This window comes from Cynoglossus semilaevis, chromosome 17 (assembly GCF_000523025.1).
Source record: "Cynoglossus semilaevis isolate Cse_v1.0 chromosome 17, Cse_v1.0, whole genome shotgun sequence".
Classification (NCBI taxonomy): Eukaryota; Metazoa; Chordata; class Actinopteri; order Pleuronectiformes; family Cynoglossidae; genus Cynoglossus; species Cynoglossus semilaevis.
Genome location: NC_024323.1, coordinates 9,506,311 through 9,522,037, shown reverse-complemented (window position 1 = coordinate 9,522,037; position 15,727 = coordinate 9,506,311). Strand labels below are relative to the sequence as shown.

The 15,727-nt window shown below is 41.8% G+C and overlaps 3 protein-coding genes across 6 annotated transcripts in view; 2 read left to right on the top strand and 1 right to left on the bottom strand.

Annotated features, from left to right (window-relative positions):
- Positions 1 to 5,936, top strand: part of LOC103393114 (disintegrin and metalloproteinase domain-containing protein 11-like) — a 29,177-nt gene extending 23,241 nt beyond the window's left edge. For 2 of the 4 annotated variants that reach the window (XM_008329963.3, XM_017040670.2), the window contains one exon: positions 1,698 to 5,936. In XM_008329963.3, the coding sequence (XP_008328185.1) occupies positions 1,698 to 1,803 (106 nt within the window). In that variant the 3' untranslated portion in view covers positions 1,804 to 5,936. The remainder of the gene's footprint in view (positions 1 to 1,697) is intronic. The other 2 variants (XM_017040669.2, XM_025064213.1) reach the window with 2 other exon arrangements.
- On the bottom strand, positions 5,665 to 9,965 carry p3h4 (prolyl 3-hydroxylase family member 4 (inactive)). The gene is made up of 7 exons (XM_008329961.3): positions 9,395 to 9,965; positions 8,291 to 8,440; positions 8,040 to 8,211; positions 7,814 to 7,942; positions 7,582 to 7,727; positions 7,083 to 7,166; positions 5,665 to 6,169 (listed from the first exon to the last, which is right to left on the bottom strand). Exons 1-7 carry the CDS (start codon positions 9,845 to 9,847, stop codon positions 6,020 to 6,022), a joined length of 1,284 nt encoding a protein of 427 aa, XP_008328183.1. The 5' UTR covers positions 9,848 to 9,965; the 3' UTR covers positions 5,665 to 6,019.
- Positions 9,966 to 11,199: 1,234 nt separating this feature from the next.
- Positions 11,200 to 15,678, top strand: LOC103393111 (peptidyl-prolyl cis-trans isomerase FKBP10). The gene is made up of 10 exons (XM_008329960.3): positions 11,200 to 11,816; positions 12,645 to 12,790; positions 12,891 to 13,080; positions 13,214 to 13,359; positions 13,685 to 13,874; positions 14,295 to 14,440; positions 14,519 to 14,708; positions 14,926 to 15,068; positions 15,164 to 15,327; positions 15,417 to 15,678. The coding sequence occupies exons 1-10, from the start codon at positions 11,614 to 11,616 to the stop codon at positions 15,600 to 15,602; spliced, it is 1,704 nt and encodes a 567-aa protein (XP_008328182.1). The 5' UTR covers positions 11,200 to 11,613; the 3' UTR covers positions 15,603 to 15,678.
- Positions 15,679 to 15,727: the final 49 nt, after the last annotated feature.

Sequence of the window (15,727 nt, the reverse complement as noted above, 5' to 3'; positions counted from 1 at the left end):
GAAAGGAAAGTTAGCCAAACATAACTAGATCAACCATAAATATCCATATTTATTTATAAAATAAATGTATTAATAAGGCCTTAACAGCATTTTTTTAGTAATTTTTGATGGCATTTTTAATATCCCAAGGTTGACGTTGTTAAACGTATTTAAATAATAATGATGTGGAAAAGTTGATGCTAAATAATACCATTAAATATTTTAGTTAAATTATAAATCTTGGCTACATTTTTAACATTAATATTTTTTCACCCATTATATAAAAACCCATCAGCCATGACTCTTCTTTAGTGATAGGAAGATATCTTGGCTGTTTTCATTTCTGCCAGGAACCAGTGTAGCACTTTGTTCAAAATCACAGTAAGTGTGACCTTCACTGGTGCCACATCTTCAAGTCTCTCCTACCTCCAGTTTCTTTCACCGTAACTTTCCACCAATCAGTATGTGTTCGTTTGAGAGAAGAGATGGAGTTGATTTACCAAACCAGACTGTAACGTCCAAGTCTCTCTCCCTGTAGACGGCCTCCCCAAATGCCCACGCTGTGCTTCTTCAGCACTGCTCTTTCTGTGCATGCTGGCTGTTGTTATTCTTGTTTTTACTCTGTCCTAAAAAGGACTGCTGTCGTACCTGCAGCTCTCTGAAGGCTGTTAATTTGATGGTAATTAATCATTTTTGGCAGATTACATACCAAAGTCAGTTGAGTCTGTGCAAAGGTAATCAGTCCTTTTAAAGTCAGATCTGACCGTCTGTGCATGTCTGCATGATGAGTGAGCAGGAAGCTCCACCCGCTCAGAGCTCCTGCTTTATGCTAAGGTGGAAACCCGAGGCCTAGCTTCTTGTCAGACGCTGTGGAGCTAGGAGTTTCATGGCTGCTGTCGACCTGCTGCATGTGATGCTGCATTCTGAATTCTGAATTCTGACAGGAAATGTTTCGGAAAGATACAGACACTTGTCAAATATGTATTGTATACATTAAAATATTGCACTCGCTAGGTCTCCAGGAAAGGAAGGCGTACGTTGTTGTCCGTTTCAGAGGTTATTGTATATAAAGAAAAGTCAAAAAGAATATATTTTATTAAAAAATTAAATAATTAAAGCTATTTCTCAACATGAGTCTCATGTATTTTGGGAAAAGAAAATCAAATAGAGCCGTTTTGTTTAAAGATTTGACATTTGCCTGATTTCAAATTCTTATTTTTTGATCAAAAACTATATCTCAGCACTTTATAAAGAAAAATGAACTAGTTTGAGTTGTTCAGATGACTAACGGATGTGTCTCGACACGTTTTAGTTCTTAATGTCAGACACCTTCTGAAGACGTTGCAGCTTTTTGACTTACCTTTGTATTATGAAATGACCTCAGTTGAGCTTTAAATAATAATTAAATAAGGGCAGATGCTGTGCTGGTTTCTGTGTAGAAGTTCATTGTCAGCACAGTGGTAAAGTGCGAACAGTGTTTTGCAGTGTAGCCAGCCTGTTTATGTTTGTGTGGAAGTTAAATATTTTAAGTGCTTAATTTAGATGCATCTATAAAAAGGATCTCTGCTCGTGCAGCAGAAGTGCTGAGTGTATGTGCAGGTGTATTTTTAAGCAGTATAATCAGCTTCTTTTTTTTTTTAATCACGTGAGTTAGAAGGTGATTCATTGTCTCTGACCTGTATTTTGTCACTTCTCTTTGTTGTGCCCATGGATTGCAGGAACATTCGGAGAGGAAGGTATACCTTCATGATGTCCTGTCCGCAGACTAATATGTCCCATCCTACATTCCATCAGCTTGACTGCTACGTCACTGTACTACTCTAGCGTCCTGATCAGTTCTTGTTTTTCATTAATACCACAAATATTCACTCAATGACAAAAAGCAGGTGGTCTGCCCAAATAATGGGCTAGACAACCAATCATTTGGCCTATAATGACCTGTACATGACCTGGGAGGCTTTAATGGCCCACAATTGGTATATCCAGATCGTGGACCACATCATAGCATATCCCAGGCCTGTGTGATGTGGGCCAGGGATCTTGGACGTATTATATTTTGCTGAGATTTTGTGGCCCACATTCTGGATACGAGATTGCTGCCCACATATATAACTTTTTTGGAGTTTGGGGATTTTTTTTGGATCTTTAATTGGGCCATACGAAGTCAGATATGACGTGGCCCACATGTTGGGCATATGGATAACAGATTTAGACATGAACATATGTGAGCCTAGTTGTCTGTTTTGCTATTTGGGTCCATTATTTCCGTCACCCAGCTACCATCCTGTCCTGTTTCTTCTTCTCTGGATGACTACCTCTTTATCTTCTTGCAGATCTGGTGGTGGATAAGACAACTGTCAGCCTTTCTGTCTCTACGTCCTGTCTCCTCTTGTCTTCCTCCTCGCACTGTGTCATTTTCACATTGGAGAAGAGGGGAACTGATAAAAAAAAAAGAGAAAATCGTCTTCCACTCCTGTCTCGAATTCTCTCCAAACGTCTTCTAATTATCATTTACTCCACTCCCCTCGTGTCCTCCGTTTGTGTTTGTCGCGGGTTTGCGGAGCTCCTATCACCAAGCCACTGCCAGAAGTCCTCCGAAGAGTGTGTCCAGGCCTCAGTCAAAATGTAGAGGTGGCTGTCCACGTGGGAGACACCAGGGTCTTCCTGCAGAATGTGCTTCTATGTCTGTTTACTTCTTCCTCCGATCTGAGACGGCGTGATAAGGAACATATCAGTGGCGGACCAATCCAATCAGAGAACTGTCTTTCCAACGTCTGCCTGCCTGAACACACCTCTATCCAAGACGGACACCACTGGAGTTCCGTAGGAATGTCCAATTAGACGAGAGACTGAAAACATGAAACAGGAGCTGGAAATGTTTCCTTTTTTTGAAAGGAGAAGGACTCCAGGCTCCAAGCCTGAGACTGATCAACGTAGGACAAAGTTCTGCTTTTATCTAGTAACATGGACATAACCCATAAGTGAAGGACTGGTGTTAGTGCATTACAAAAGAAAGACGGTGGACCAGTGAATGAACATGTGCATTCCCACATAGCAAACTTGGTCCAGTCCAGTGATGGGTCACACAAACTCTAACTTGGCCCAAGTGCAGAAATTGGACCTAATGCGACCCCACTGGGTATCCAGATTTGACCTCATCTAGCCCAACATGGGCCAGATGAGGATTCATATTTGTGGCCCACTGAGCCATGCATTTCTGGTCTACTGTAGCTACCTACTGTTGGAGAGTTTGTCACTTTCTCTTCAGACAAACCCAACATGGGCCAGCTACGGTTGTTGTTTCTGGCCCACATCCTGGAAGCAGATGTAGATCACTAATGGCCTATAATTCATTGCTTACCAAAAAGCAATATTATTCCCTCAGCCATATATAGTGATGAATCACAAGCTAACATATGGTATTGACTACAGGTCAGTACTTGTGGCCCACAGAAGGCTACAACTGGTTGGCCCATGCAACATGTTGAAGCAGGATTGGGTCAGAAAGAAGCCAGCTTCGATTGTTTGTGGCCCATGATCTGGATACCAAATGCTGAGGTTAAACTGGGCCAGATGCAATGGAGGAAAAGGGTCACATTTGGAACACATTTTTGGCTCAAATTCTGGACACCTCATTCAGCCTGTAGTTTGTTGCCTGTCACCACACCGGATCAATATGCTGTGTGGTTGTATGAAATAGTTTGTGCAGCCCAGGTAGTGGACCAGACCGTCTTTGCTCACTGGGTGGGAGTTTGAGTCCAGGCATTGTGCACAATATTTCAAAAAAAAAAAAAAGAAAAGAAAAAAATGTGATTTTTTTCAATTTTTGGAAAATTTTCAACACTTAAAAGCAGCAGAGACCGTAACTTAGTGTTTCCGACCAACATACATTCCACTGTACCCGTATGTGCTTGACAACCACTTTCAGGCCCAAACTTTGTACGTTAAGGAAGTTTTAATGTGTGTGTGTGTGTGTGTGTGTTGCATGAGTGAATGGAATGTATCTGTGTGAGTTCATTTTTTTCCAAAAAAAAAGAAATAACAGAGATATGTGTTTACAGTAGTGTTAGGGTACACTAGTCCTGCCAGAGGTACATACACAGGTTTTTACCTCGAGAAAATCACTTCTTTCTACAAGTTGTTGTGCGCTGTGGCGCATTGTTAAAAATCAATTTCAACGGTTCTGACGTCACACATTGACAGAAAACGAGCACTAAAGCCAACTGTATGCACACCCTTGTAAATACGCGCAAAATACGCTGAATGTTAACGCACTGTACGAAAACGTATGTAAAAGCTGTTTGAAAACCTTTATGTTTCTGCGGACACATCGCTAACGGTCTCTCAACGCGACCCCCACCTACGGCTCTCTCCTGCGGTCAACGCTGTCAGCCATTACGTTTTGAAAGACGGCGGTGAAATCAAGCTAGCCCACTCTTACGTCATTCCAGCTATCACGGAAATGTCACATGACTATTTTGTACATTTGTCGATAGCCCTGAGCCCTGGGCCAACGCCACAGCCCAGAGACTTGAAATTGATCCTCTGCTGTAAATGAGATTAAAATGGTTGTAGAAATGGGCGGGCTCAGGAGGCGGCCGGTCAGAAACTGTGGGTGTCAAGAGGTCACTTTGGTTTGTTTGAGCTTTGCACTATGGCGGATGCACTATTGTTATAACAGTATTAAGAGAGAAGGTATCAAATACAATCTGATTGTTGTGAGCTTGGGAGTATTGGGGGAGGGGGAGGGTGGGGGTGAGATGCATCCTTCATATTTTTTAGACTATCTTTTTGAATTGAGGCGAAAATAAATAAAGGAACTATGGCTTGAAGATGGAGAGAAATTAGGAAATAATAAAATACTAAAACATGAAATCATATCCAGTCTCACGGGTTACTAATTTCCTAATGATGTTTTATGGCACCGACATTAACGGCAGTTTTAATGTTGAAATCAAAGGTTTTTTTTTCAAAAATATAATATGACTTAAAAATGCAAAGACAATAAAAGAAGAATTGTTCTGGATTCCAGGAAATGCTTTAGAATTGACCTCACAGGGCTGTTGAAATTCATGTAAGACTGAAAATTCAAACATTCCCAGGACTATAATGCCCCCCAGTGTTCACAGAAAACATTACAAATACACTTCCTTTTCCATTGCTCTGTAAAATGTTTTTTGGAAGTAGTGTTTTGTCATTCAGAACTCTGAATTATTTCTGTCTTTTTTACTTTTGTTTATACTTTTAGAAAAAAGTGAGAATGAGGTTTTGAGGATAGATGGTGCCTCCTTGTGGGCTGGTAAGGTGTTGCACTAGCAGGTGAGACAAACTGATGCACAAATATAGTAAAGGCTAATAATTACATTCCCTTGGTTTTCCATTGTTGTGGGTGTATTGTAGTAATATCCTTTATACTTAGAAACACAATTTGGGTGTACTGGAATCCTTCAACTATTCACTACCACAGCACATGTACTGGAATCCTGTCATTTGTTCTCTACTGTTAATCCTTTTCAGGGTCACTTGGAGCTGCAGACCCAGCAGTCATGGGGCGACGGTGGGGAACACTCTGGATGGTCCAGCAGTCCATTAGAAGGTAAAAAACAATAAAAACAATCTTCACACTTGCAATTTGCATCTAATAATTATTAAGTGAACTCTTAAAACTAATCAAAACAAAAAATATTAAAATATTAAAATATTTTAATTATGACAAATGATCACAACAGCATAAGAAAAGTCAGGGGTCATGTCAGATTCTTACACAGCAGAACTTGGGCTTTTATGTTTCATTAAATAAAGACTGTGGGAGAATCACTGACACATGTCACTTGACAAAGGTGAATCTCTGAAGACGTTTGTCCTCTGATTCTTCAGGTGCGTGAAAGACGAGAAACAACACGAAGGTGAGTTAGATTTCTACTTAATACTGATGGAGGTGTTGGTCCATTTGTCACTGGGGTGGGGGGGGGGGTCACCAGTCTTTGGTTTGTTATTTTTAGAATGACAGTAGCATTCAGCTCACAGATGAGGTCAGAGGTCAGGTGGCCTCCTCTCCAGTGTCCCACTTTGTTTTGGGTTCTTGCCACCATTCAGCCAGGAACGACTCTTCATAATCTCCTACCCCCTCAAACTCTGCGTCCGGGTGTTCAGAGTGAGACGGAACAGATTCTTCTGGGTTGACCACGTCCTAAGAAGTTCAGCATAACAATCTCAGTCGTGGTAATTTCACTCTTCTCTGACAAGGGTGGCACTTTTCTCCTCTGTACGCCTATAAATCTGTCACTTTAGCAGCCTGTCATAAACCCGCTCCCCACTCACAGTCCTCTCCCTCCATCTCACCACTGTCCCGTCCAGGCTGAGTGTTGTGGTGGGAGGAGTTTAGCTGAGTTAAATAGATGTGGCACAGCCTCAGTGGCCAACACCTCCCAGCCACATACCACAAACTACTGGCAGTAACCCCCCCCCCCACTTCCCTCTTCTCGCCAAACGCTCCCGCTGTGCTTACATACTCCATCTTTCTCCTCTCCCTTAGAGACACAACAACTGGTTGTATTTAGTCTACTGATTCTTTAAAGTCAGTACCATGATGGATATCGTCATTTAAACCACATATTATATAGGTCAGGGGTCCCCAAATCCTGGTCCAGGGACCGGTGCTGGTCTGTACTTCATTTGGTATTGGGCTGCAGTGAAACTGAAATAAGTTAATGGCTAAAACTGAGCTAATGCTAAAATAGTGCCTTAAACGCAATCGCTACAGTATTATTATTGAATATATATATATATATACAGTGTGTGTTTATATATATATATATACACATATATGTGTTTATATATAAATATATACACATATATGTGTGTTTATATATAAATATATACACATATATATGTGTTTATATATGTATATATATTTCTATTTTAATTTGTGAGCATTTAGTGCATATTTTCTACATATTACTTAGTTTAGGTTTATTCTCTTTTTTTTTTTTTAATTTTTCATATACAGTTAGAATCTTGTGAAGGGAATTTTACCATAATGAATGTTCTATACTAACATTATAGCAACACTGACACAAGTTTAGCATTTGTTTAAACCTTACCTCATCATCTATTTGTAAGTAGTTCAGTGCAAACTCCAGCATCTCCTTCTGTTTGGTCGTCTGGTTAAAATACTTCAGTGCTTCCTGTAGGATGAAAGACAAAGTAGTCAACGACAGTAGCAGTAGCAGCTCCTTTCTCTTCTTTAGGGTTTTGATCATTTTATTGGCCCACAGTTTACCACAGCTGCTGCCACTGTGAACTGGCTTTGGAAGAAAGACATATTTTCAGGAGTATACGGGTTTCTAATTACCACCCTGAGGTTGTGTTTATGTTCACGCCAAGACTGATCGCTACTCTAGTTGAAAAACCTTGGTCAAGTGTAGCCAGTGTGAACTTCCTGGCACCCCTAAACAGTACCACTCACAGTTACAGCTGAACTGAGCTGCTTCTTTTTACTAGATACTGAAGCATGAAACCTCTTTCAGCAGCCCGATCATGGCATCATAAAAACATCCACAGACACCGAGAAGTGAAAGTGTAGCAGGACGTTTCACTCACAGGCCGAGGTTTAAAGTCTCCGTCCTCCAGGCCCCACTGCTCCCGGTAGAACCGATAGTACACTATGTTTTGTTGCATCACCTGGTCTTTGGGGTCGAACAGCATGTAACTGGCCGCGCAGGGGGCCGCGTTCTTGGCATCGTTCACTGTGGGAGAACACGGAAATATCCCAGTGGCATAAATGCATCGCACAGCGCACTAGAAAAGCCTGGAGAAAAGTGTCACTCCTTACATTTATAATAGGAAAACTGAAGGTAGTGGTACATTGTGGCGACAAATTTTTCCACGAAGAAGCCTCCAACGCTGGGTGTCAGGTGGTCCTCACATTTGACCTTACATTTCAGCACATTGGTGTAAAGATCTGAGGAGAGTAGGGAAGAGGAGACAGGACGAAATGAGACTTTTAATGTCATTATTATACAATAATAGAGAGATTACGATAGAGCTGCGTTCTTTACCTGCCAGAGTCGGGTAGAAGTCCTTGTACTCCAAGATCTCGTACGAGCCCTCACAGCCTGCCAAGCACTGGTTGTATATTTCAAAGTACTGCGAGATGGCCTGCTCCATGTTCCGGGCACTGTTGCTAAAATCTCCATTGTTGTAGAGCGTCACACTCTTCAGGAACACACTCTGTACAACGTGATAAAAGCAGATTGTGAATCACCTGGGTGGAAGTGAAACCACTGGTGGACAGAGGTGTTCCACAAACCTCGTATGGCTGCTCCTCGTGGTCAATGAGATGTTCCTCCACGTCGAACAGGGTCTTGTAGTAGTTCATGTTCTTGGTCAGGTAGGGGTCAGTTGGGTTCTTTTTCAGGAAGGTGTGAGCAGCTGCTATGGCTTTCTCCACATTATTGAGCTGGAACATAAAGCACAGAAGTTTATTTGATATCTCGATGAGATTTTCTGTTGAAGAAGATCTTTGTGATTGTCTTTCTTCAATTCCTGCCAGTATATCAGCGTTGTCTTCAACTAAACAGGATGAGATTTTGGTCAATTATGAGGTCATTTAAACTAAACACTTGTTCGGTGGTGTGCCCGTGGGGTTTTTCCTAATAATATACTGTATATGTGCCTTAGCTGTTGTGCTTAAACAGTTATGAATGAAGTGTATTTTGAACCACAAAAACTGGTGTGGGAATAGAGTACTGTAGTACTCCACTTTGTACCAAACTCTTTTGCCCTTGAACCCTTCTAAACAGTCAACTTTATTGTGTGAATTATCACATAATTAATAGCATTTGCTCATCGTACTTATAAACGCGGTTTTCTGTGGTATTTTCATTAGTAACATGTTCATGTTACAGTTTCAGGAGTGGGCTGAACCCTGTAATTACAACCGTAAGATGACTTCTGTGCAGAAAAGAGCAACAGGGAGATGAACTGAAAAAATGGTTTATGACAGGGAAAGTGTGTGTGTGTGTGTGTTTGCACAGTTCAAACACACCTGGTTTATAGCACGGTGCGCGTCCAGGAGAAGAATAAGGGGATTGTTCCAGGGGAACACTGGGAGAGACGTGGCACATGCTTCAACTCCTGCTTGGTCGGCAGGGGGGCGCAACGAAGTAGCCGTGGATTTAAACTCCACATGTCGTCCACTAACAACTTCCTCTAGCTGAGTCAGACAGAGTCAGTCTGCCCCACGGAAACAACTACACACGCTTTAGATGAGGCAGTAAGACCGTTACGAGATCTAGAGTATACCCAAGACGCAAGGCAACTAAAGTTGATCGATTAACCGAAGCAATTTGAGTGTATTTTTCCGTATTTTTTTGCATCCCCATTTTTGACATCAAACCAAGTTTAACATTACCTGGTAGTACGCGTACTGTATGTACCGATATGGTATCCTTTGCTCGAAGGTGTCCAACACGTCCCTCCGTGGATAAGACACGCTGAAGACGGGAAAGTTGGCCCTGCACTTTTTAAGACAGTCGGCTCTCAGGAGGATGTGGCGCATGACGCGCAGGCTGCTGTCGGAAAACAGGGTGTCATTGTCCCGGCTCACGGTGCTGCAGTTGCGGCCACAGAAGGTCTCGCTGTCCTGCAGCAGCCGGTGGAGCCGCAGGCTGAGCTCCAGGTACTTGATGCTCTCCTTCCAGTTCTGCGCCCCGTACAGTTCCAGCGCGTAGCCGTAAGCGGTGTCCAGTGGCATGATGTCCTTCTGAGGGAAACTTTTGAAGCTGTACTTCTCATACTGAGCCTCCACGGGCACCGGCGGGGCCACGGTGAGGAGGGTCAGACACAGGGTTCCGAGGAGTAGCATCACCTCCACCGGCAGAGGCAGGAGTCTGCTCGTGTCGTCAGTGGATCAGGGGATTCCTCTCGTCTTTACTACTGATAGTTCATGTCTGTCTGCACGTAGGCTGGGAAAACTACATTAATAAGCGTGTAGTAAACCCAGACTTCCTGTCGAGGTTTTCAAAATAAATACTTGAACGACACGCACTGCGCCCACAAGAATTAAACGGGATTCCAAATTATTCTTAACCTAAAACTATTTAATTTTTCTTTATAATTTTCGTACAGCATTAACATAAACAATAACAATAGTTTAAATCTATAATTACATCTTAACCTAAAAATGTACAATAAAACAAATGTCTTTTTTCAGTATTTTTTTCTTTATACATCTTAAAGAAGAAACGTAACGTCGCTCTAAACAAACAGACTGAAGTTGCACATTTCTAAAATAAACATGAAAATGATTAATTAATCCAAAGCGTTATATTTGACAGCGATAGAGACTAAAATATGTTTAACTCATTTCTTATTTGAAAAGTGATATGTTAAAAATAGTTTTATAGTGACTACAGTACAAACTTTTATAATTAATCATTAAGACAATTACTTTGAAATTTGAAGTCTACGTTTCCGGTATATGTAGCCATCACCCCATGCTGTTGACGCTCTGGACTCCAGTTCCAGTCCAGTTATCACTCACTTTTTCACTACCATAAAAAAGTTTATATAATAATAAACATATAAAACTTTTTTTTGTTTATTTCACTGCTTAATTTCACCAATTGAACCCATAGAAACAGACAGCCATCTTGTTCATGTGTGAAGAGTCAATATTTCAAGAGAAATAACAAGCTGAGACATGCGTTTAGGTGCTGAAGACGTCCCTGCTCTTCTAGGCGTATTTAATCTAAAATTCCTGTCTTAACTTTTCAGACCTGCAGGCTGTATAGTCTGTAGAAGGCGCTTTTAAAAAGAATTGTGCAAAAGTCACATCTCGTGTAAAAGAACTGTTCCCAATGAGAAATAAAAAGCGGTGACCAGGAGGTCCAGATTGTGGCGAGGCACGTTATAATTTTCATACGTGAGTAAAATCATGGAACCAGGCCTCTGGGTCTTTACACGTTTGCAGAATTCCATTAAAAAGATGGTGGGAGCCCATGGAAGCCTCCTCCCCTTTCTCTCCTCTTCTCCTCCCCTTCTTCAGGCTGTTGCTTCTCTGTGCAGAGACATGAAGTGACCACAAGACAGAAGCGACAAGCTAGACGACAAAAACTAAGATGTTTTTGTCAATTCAAAATAAAAGCTACGACATAGCACTTTGGGCCACGTTGTTTAAAAACATTATAAAACTAAAGTATTACGTCGTAAATGTATAACAAAATCGTATAAAGTGCGAGAATAGTATTTGGTTTATTGGAAACTAGTCGTAATTTTATATGTCTAAAATGTATGCGAGTGGAGTTGTAATTTGTTAAGATTTTAAAACGTTAAACTTCAAGGTTAAATTAATAATTGCAAATAAAATAAAGGTTTTTACTTCGCTTAAACCTTAGCCGGCACTGTTCTCCGTATATCACTACTTCTCAGTAATAAACTAGACAATTGTTTTGACATTTGTTCGTAATCCAAACCGGAAGTTGATTTTGTTCACTTCAGGTCACATGAACTCAGATTATGGGCCAAACTTGTTGCGGTGTTTCTCAACTCTCCACTTACACTGCATCTCTGCTCTGCCACACGGTTCCTGCGAGGCCTCTTCACATTTACTTCTAAATTTAACCGTTTAAAATGGATAATTTAATGATTTTCTCTCTGGTCTATTTTGTCCTCTTTACTGTTGCTGTAAACTGCCTCCCTGAGCCGTTCGTGGAGGTTCTTGTGGATCGGTACCATGTACCAAAGGTTTGTCCTCGGGAAGTGCAGAATGAAGATTTTATCCGCTTTCATTTCAACGGAACTTTGTTTACAGACGGAACCAAGTTTGACTCCAGGTGAATTGCGTCGACTTTTAAAGTTACACATGTCATACATATGTGTTTTTATTGCTAGCGTGTGATTTTTGGTGTTAAAGTGAAGTTATATCAGGTAACAAAATTAAGTGGCGCTATTTCCGCCGTTTAGGTCATTAAAACATGTATTTACCGTTGTTGACAAAGAATGTGAGCCAATGGTTATTTGACAGTGATGGATTTACACCGAGACAATTGGATGCAGCTGAGAAAACAACTGAAGACGTGTCAGTCACATACGTTTCTGTATTTGCATCTGCTGAACTGATACGTTTCTTAGTCTTTTTACTTTTTTGGGTTTTGTGGTTATTTATATTTGTAAGATGCTCAGTTATTTCTCAGGCACACCCATTTTAATAGTAAAAACTGTCATATTCAATTTTCAATACTTTTTGAAAAGAAGCTTTTTAATTGACAGATATAATATCTTTGGTACTCATTATTGGAAAAAGTTGATTTTTTTTTCTTGGTCAGTGGTTGCAGACCTCGGGTGATTTTTTTTTTTTTTTTCCAAAACCACATTATAGAGCAGTCACTGGCTGCAGCTGTTGCTCACACTCGTTTGAACATGCCCAGACTTCTGGGAGATATATGTATATGTGGACGACTGTAGCAATTACTCAACACACACCCCACTTTGGCTGTCACTGTTTCAGTTGTTATACGCTGTATTCAAATAGTCATATTGTGGCTCATGTCTATGATGCTACTGGTAATTGCGGTGATAAATAAACTTCATAGGCAGGAATGTAACATCGGTGGCACTTGTAATTGTAGCCTCTGCCATGACCTGACCTCTCTGTTTTCCAGTCACGACCGAGGCAGAGACTTCATCAGTCAGGTGGGCCTGGGCAAACTCATCGCAGGGATGGACCGTGGCATACAAGGCATGTGTGTCAACGAACGGAGGCGGATCACGGTCCCTCCACACTTGGGCTATGGAAGTGTAGGAACAGGTGAGATGAAGACGACAGCACGTGTCACCGCTGCTCAGTTGCACTTGTATGGCAACATTTACCCCTGAGCCCTGTTGTGCTCTCCCCCGTGGTACATTAGGTGGTGTCATTCCTCCGGATGCCGTGCTGGTCTATGATATTCTCCTGCTGGATGTATGGAACACTGAAGACAAGGTGGAAATTCGCACCATCAGCAAACCTGCCGGTTGTAACCGCGCCGCGGTGGCGTCTGATTTCCTGCGGTACCACTATAATGGCACCTTGCTCAACGGTGACGCATTCGATTCCAGGTGAGGACAAACTGGTACTCAGCTGTGAAGATGTACTTCATACTTGGCTACCCATGTGGTATCTGAATATGTATCTTTTGAGAAATGCCGACTGTTACCTTGTAAATTACTTTTTTTTTTCCTTGATGTTTAGTCACTCGAAGAATGCCACCTATGACACCTATTTGGGACAAGGCCACATTATCCAGGGTATGGACGAGGGTCTTTTGGGCATGTGTATTGGTGAAAGACGCATCATCATCATCCCACCTTTTCTGGCATATGGAGAGAATGGCTATGGTGAGTGTTGAAAAAACTTCAGAGTTGACTTCTATGAGTTATAATAGCTCTGGTAATGGTGCGGAAGACCACGGTTCACCTCCTGGGCAGGGTGGATTTCAACCACTTGTGAGCTTTCCTGCTAGATGAAACTATTCCATGGCCGTCAGAACATTTTTTTGTTATGAAGTGTAATAGTCTTTTCAGAAGGCAGGGATTTGAACCCTGGTCTCCTGTGTCATTGTAAGAGGTGTTATCCCCAGGCTATATTACCATGGACAGTAGTGTACCAGGAACTTTTACTGACCATGAAGCAATGTTGTCGCCCCCCTCCCTCTCCAAACAGGAAGTCTGGTTCCTCCTCAGGCCACACTGGTGTTTGAGGTGTTATTGGTGGACATGTTCAACCCAAAGGATGACATGAAAATCGAGGTGAAGGAGGTTCCTAAAGGTTGCACTCGCAGGACTGTGGTCGGTGACTACATCCGCTACCACTACAACGGTACCTTTCAGGACGGCACGGCCTTCGACTCCAGGTATCCCTGAGACATTTCTACTCTCTGTTACTGTCCCAAAAACACAATATATGTTGACATATACCTTAAATAACTGTATATAAATATTAGGGATGTCCGATATCTGTAAAAATCGTTATCGGTTTTTCCTCGGATAATGAAAACCCAATAACGCAATGCCAGGGATTGCATTACCCATGATTCTTAATAACCACAATTTTCTGCACTATTTTTATCCTTTGGCTGGGTTTGCGACTTATACTCAGGTGCGACTTATATATTAAAATATATAGCCACTAGAGGGCACTCTAGGCTTGGGGACCGTTAATATCGGACATCCCTAATATAAAATATATAAATATATATTTTATTTATATTTTTTTATGTATATATATATATATATATACTGTATATATATATAATGCCATTGCTTTTTTGCAGCTACAAGCGGAATAGCACCTACAACACGTACATTGGGAAGGGCTATGTGATCCAAGGGATTGACAAAGCACTGCAGGGTCTGTGTATGGGAGAGAAACGCAGGGTCACAGTTCCTCCTCACATGGCCTACGGAGAAAAAGGAGTCGGTAGGTTTGCTGTGTAGGCCTTCCAAAAAAATGTTTGGTGTGAATTGACAATTGACATTGTCTCTCCGTTGCCTGCAGGCGACCTCATCCCTGGATCTGCTGTGCTGGTCTTTGACATTCACGTCATTGACTTCCACAACCCTGAAGACCCGGTCAAGATTAAAGTGACCCACAAGTCTCAGGACTGCGGTGAAACCAGTGAAGCCAACGACCTGATTCAGTATCGTTACAATTGCTCCTTGATGGACGGCACACTGCTCTACTCCTCGTGAGCTCCCCCTGCTGTTCATTCTGCTACACTGCATCTCCCGTCCTCCTCTGGGCTATAATGCATGTAATCATTACTGGCTCCTTTTCTGACAGATTTCCGTGGCCTTAGAACCGCACATAAACAACAAAAATCACACCAGAGCATGTATGCTTGTATATTAATATCGATTAGGGCAGTGTTGATGTGAGGAGTAATAACTCTTGTGACTTTACAGAGACCACTACGACTCCCCTTCTACCACCACTCTAGGAAGGAATAATGTCATCTACGGTCTGGAGGAGGGACTGAGTGGCATGTGTGTGGGCGAAAAGAGGGAGGTGATTGTCCCCCCCCACTTAGGACACGGTGAAGCTGGAGGTGAGTTGGAAACGCCAAAGATTGTATTGTTACAGCCTGAAATTAGTTTTGTCTGTATCTCACTCTTGGCTTAACTGAACAATCTGGAACTCCAGCTGTAGGCGTGCCCAGCAGTGCCGTGCTCTTCTTTGAACTGGAGTTGATGGACCTTCAGAAGGGAGTACCTGAAGGCTTCATGTTCATGTGGCTTGGAGACAGCCCAGACCCCCTCTTTCCTGCCATGGACCTCAATGGAAACCAAGAGGTCCCTTTAGAAGAGGTAAGCAAAGACAAAAGCAAACCTTTAACTAAGTACGAAAAACATTTCAGTGTGATCACAGTGTGATCCTTGTTTGGATTTGTCTCCAGTTTTCATCTTTTATAATGAACCAAGTGAAGGAGGGCAAAGGTCGACTCAGACCGGGGGTGGATGCCAATGCAGTCATTCAGGAAATGTTTAGTAATCAGGACAGCAACGGAGACGGAAAAATCATTGGAGACGAACTAAAACAGACAGATGAGGCGTCTGAGAAAAGGAAACGTGACGAGCTTTGAGGGGACAGTGGCAATTTTCTGAAAATGTGAAAGGAATATATATATATATATATATATATATATATATATATATACTCTTAAAACACACACACACACATATGGGGAGAGCGCACTCTCTGTGTTTT